Here is a 3,306-nt window from a genome sequence, read left to right as displayed (position 1 = left end):
ATTTTTATTTTAGTAATTCTAAAAATTGCTTATAGGACTATACTCAGCTTATCCAAGATCTTTCTTTGACTATAAAATATCCTGCCCCAACATTGTAGAAAAATTATCTTCACAATTGAGGAGACAATACTATAGTGATCATTTTGATAAAAATTGTTGAATAAATGCCATTCCTTCATTCATGAACACTCTTGAAGTGTAAAATATAAATCTTGAACATTAACTCTAGGCTTTATTCTACATAGCACTGACCTTAATGCCCAATGTGATCCGTAGCCCTAATCCTAACAGTGACAGAAACCTTCACCTGAATAATGAATGTAATAATCCCAATCCTGATCCTAATCTTAATTCACACAAGGCTTAGCAACCTCTAAGTCCCAAGAGAAAGCAGAATATGGAGCAAATAGTAGAGAGAAAACAAGGCTGTGTCAGGAAGAGGAAAGAGAGACCTACAGGCCAGACTGGAGCACAGCCTCCGGTGCTGCCCTGACCTGGCTCTCCCCATTTTCACCAGCACGACCCTCAACCAAATCCTGAGCCAAATCCCAACATCACTCAAACTGCAATTGGGACGTGGCTCTTGGTGCCTCCATCTGCCAATCCAAAGCTTCCTGATACTGTTAGGAAATGCAAATGAAACAATGAGTGTGAAAATTCCTCCCACACCCTTGGCACAGACACTCAGTGAATTATGTATCATAAATAATCTTTAAACAGGCATATCACAATGCAGGAACTCAACCAGTCCACTGTGACAGAGTTCATCCTGCTGGGCTTTGCCCCCAGCGCCAGGACCAATCCTCTGCTCTTCACCTTTTTTCTGGCCTTTTACCTGCTGATCCTCATGAGCAACAGCCTCCTCATCACCCTCATCCACCAGGACTCACGCCTGCACACGCCCATGTACTTCTTCATCAGCGTCCTCTCCATGCTGGATATATGTTTCACCAGTACCACCGTGCCCCAGATGCTCATGCACATTCTCAGCAAGAAGAGGGCCATCTCTTTTGCTAGATGTGTGGCCCAGATGTACATCTTCCTCCTCTTTGGGATCACTGAGTCCTGGCTTTTCTCCATCATGTCCGTAGACAGGTATGTGGCCATCTGCCACCCTCTCAGGTACAAGGTCATCATGAGCCGCTGGGTGTGTCTCCTCATGGTGGGTATCTGCGCAGCCTATGGTGTGCTGGGAAGCCTGTGCGATACTTTCTTTGCTATGCACCTGCCCTACTGCGGTCCCAATGAAATTGACCACTACTTCTGTGAGGTCCCTGCGGTTCTGAAGCTGGCCTGTGCAGACACATCCCTCAATGACTTGGTGGACTTCATCATAGGCTTCAATGTCATCGTGGTCCCACTGTCCCTGGTTGTCCTTGTCTATGCCAACATCTTTGCCACCATCATACAGATCCCCTCAGCCCAGGGGCGGATAAAGGCCTTTTCCACCTGTGCCTCCCACATCACCGTGGTCACCATGTTTGCCATTCCGTGCATCATCATGTACATGGGCCCTGGCTCTGGCTCCTTATCAAACAGTGGCAAGAGAATGGCCCTTTTCTATAACATTGCCACAGCCTTCCTCAACCCTGTCATCTACAGTCTAAGGAACAAGGATGTGAAAAAGGCCTTTTTCAAATTGATGGGGTGGAGCAGGGCCCCAGAGTAAGGTTTTAAAGCTGAAGACCTGGGAAGCCGAACAAAGCAAGACTGGCAATCAACAACTCCTTGAGGACTCTTCCATGAGACCTAGAAGAGCTGGACTCTATAAAGATATAGTAACTCTTCACCTTTGCCCAGGTGGGAGAGGAAAAGGGTGCTCAGACATCTGAGTATCTATGGTGATGCTGTTTGAAACTGAGACATTTGTAAAGGTAGAGTGCTGTGCTTAAGAGCCTGGACTCTAGTGCCAGACAGACCAGGATGAGAGGCTCAATTTTGCCACTTAGTAAGTTCGTGAATTTTTGCAAGTTATTTAACTACTCTAGGTTTGTATTTCTTTCTTACAGGGAAGTCATGATGATTAAATGAGACAGTATATAAATATATGCTTAGTACAGAGTCTGGCATATAGTAACCTTTCAACAAATGTTAGTTTTAATTTTTTAAATTCATTACTCAGGGATGAACCACTAATTAGTCATCAGACATGATCCTCCTCAGCTGTGGAAGTGACTGGAGCTCTAGAGAGTAAAGGACAAAGAGGGGAAAGTGGAAGAAGTAGAAACTCAAGAACTGAAAAGTAGAGAACCTTAGGGTGAGAAAGAAACTTGAGAAGGAAGAAATGAGCCTATATCTACCCACCTACAAACTTTGCCAGTTAGAGCACCTGAGGTTGATTGAAATTATCTTGGGGGGAGGGCTGCTTTGTAACAGTGTTTTTTTTCTGTGCTTTAAAAAAATTTTTTTTATACCTCTTGATTTTCATTTTCCCCTTGTTTTTAGTAAAGTCCATTTTGGAACACTACAGCCTGTTTTGGGTGATTTCAAGGAAAAGGGACCTTGTCCGTCTAAGGATGAAAAAAATGAGGAAAATCAGAAGGGGAAGAGTGGGCATAGTGTTACCCCCCAGATGCAAAACTTAAGGAGTCTGGAGACAGGTAAAAACTCAATGGAAAGGTTGAGCTCTATTTTCTCTTGCTTATTAATAGAAGGACCTCCCCCACCAAACTCTGATTATTGCTGTTAGAATGTTTACAAACTCCATGAGAAGCCAAGGTCTATGCCAAGGGTATGAGTTCTGAAAGTTCTCGAAAGTACTACCCTACCCACACACCTGGGGGCCACAATGTTGCATAAATAATAAAGCAAAATTAAAAGATGGGTGGCAAAACAAGGCATATAATTCCAACATACTTACAGGCATATGGTTAACATCATTGTCACAGAAAAAGCTCTTTCCAATTGGTAAGAAAGATAAAAAGACTTCAGAAAATTGGCAACACATATGAACAGTTCATAAAAAAAAAAAATCCAAATCACTAATAAGTTTGTAGGAAAATCCTGCCACAGTAGGCATCAAGAAATGCAAATTAAAATATCAATGTCCTTTTTTCACCTTAGAAATTGCTAAAGAGTTTTTAAACATAAGTTTCAGAGGCAACCAGAATACACTGAAAATTGGACTTTTATAGATTGCTAGTGGGAAAATAAATTGATTTTTTGCAAAATGATTTGGCTTTATATATCAAGAACATTAAATATTTTCATGCCATTGAATCCAATAATTCCACTTTTAGGACAACTTTGGAAATAGGATATCAGAAGCTTGGGAAAAGAAACACAATGATTTTTATTGTGTTACTT

At 41.9% G+C, this 3,306-nt stretch overlaps 1 protein-coding gene across 1 annotated transcript; it reads left to right on the top strand.

The window, feature by feature from the left end:
* Positions 1-730: 730 nt before the first annotated feature.
* LOC138390230 (olfactory receptor 2D2-like) lies at positions 731-1,669 on the top strand. Its single transcript, XM_069479132.1, has one exon. It carries the CDS (start codon positions 731-733, stop codon positions 1,667-1,669), a length of 939 nt encoding a protein of 312 aa, XP_069335233.1.
* Positions 1,670-3,306: the final 1,637 nt, after the last annotated feature.

This window comes from Eulemur rufifrons, chromosome 8 (genome assembly GCF_041146395.1).
Source record: "Eulemur rufifrons isolate Redbay chromosome 8, OSU_ERuf_1, whole genome shotgun sequence".
NCBI classification, from domain to species: domain Eukaryota; kingdom Metazoa; phylum Chordata; class Mammalia; order Primates; family Lemuridae; genus Eulemur; species Eulemur rufifrons.
The sequence above is the reverse complement of the archived record's forward strand: the minus strand, read 5'-3'. Positions and strand labels throughout refer to the sequence as shown.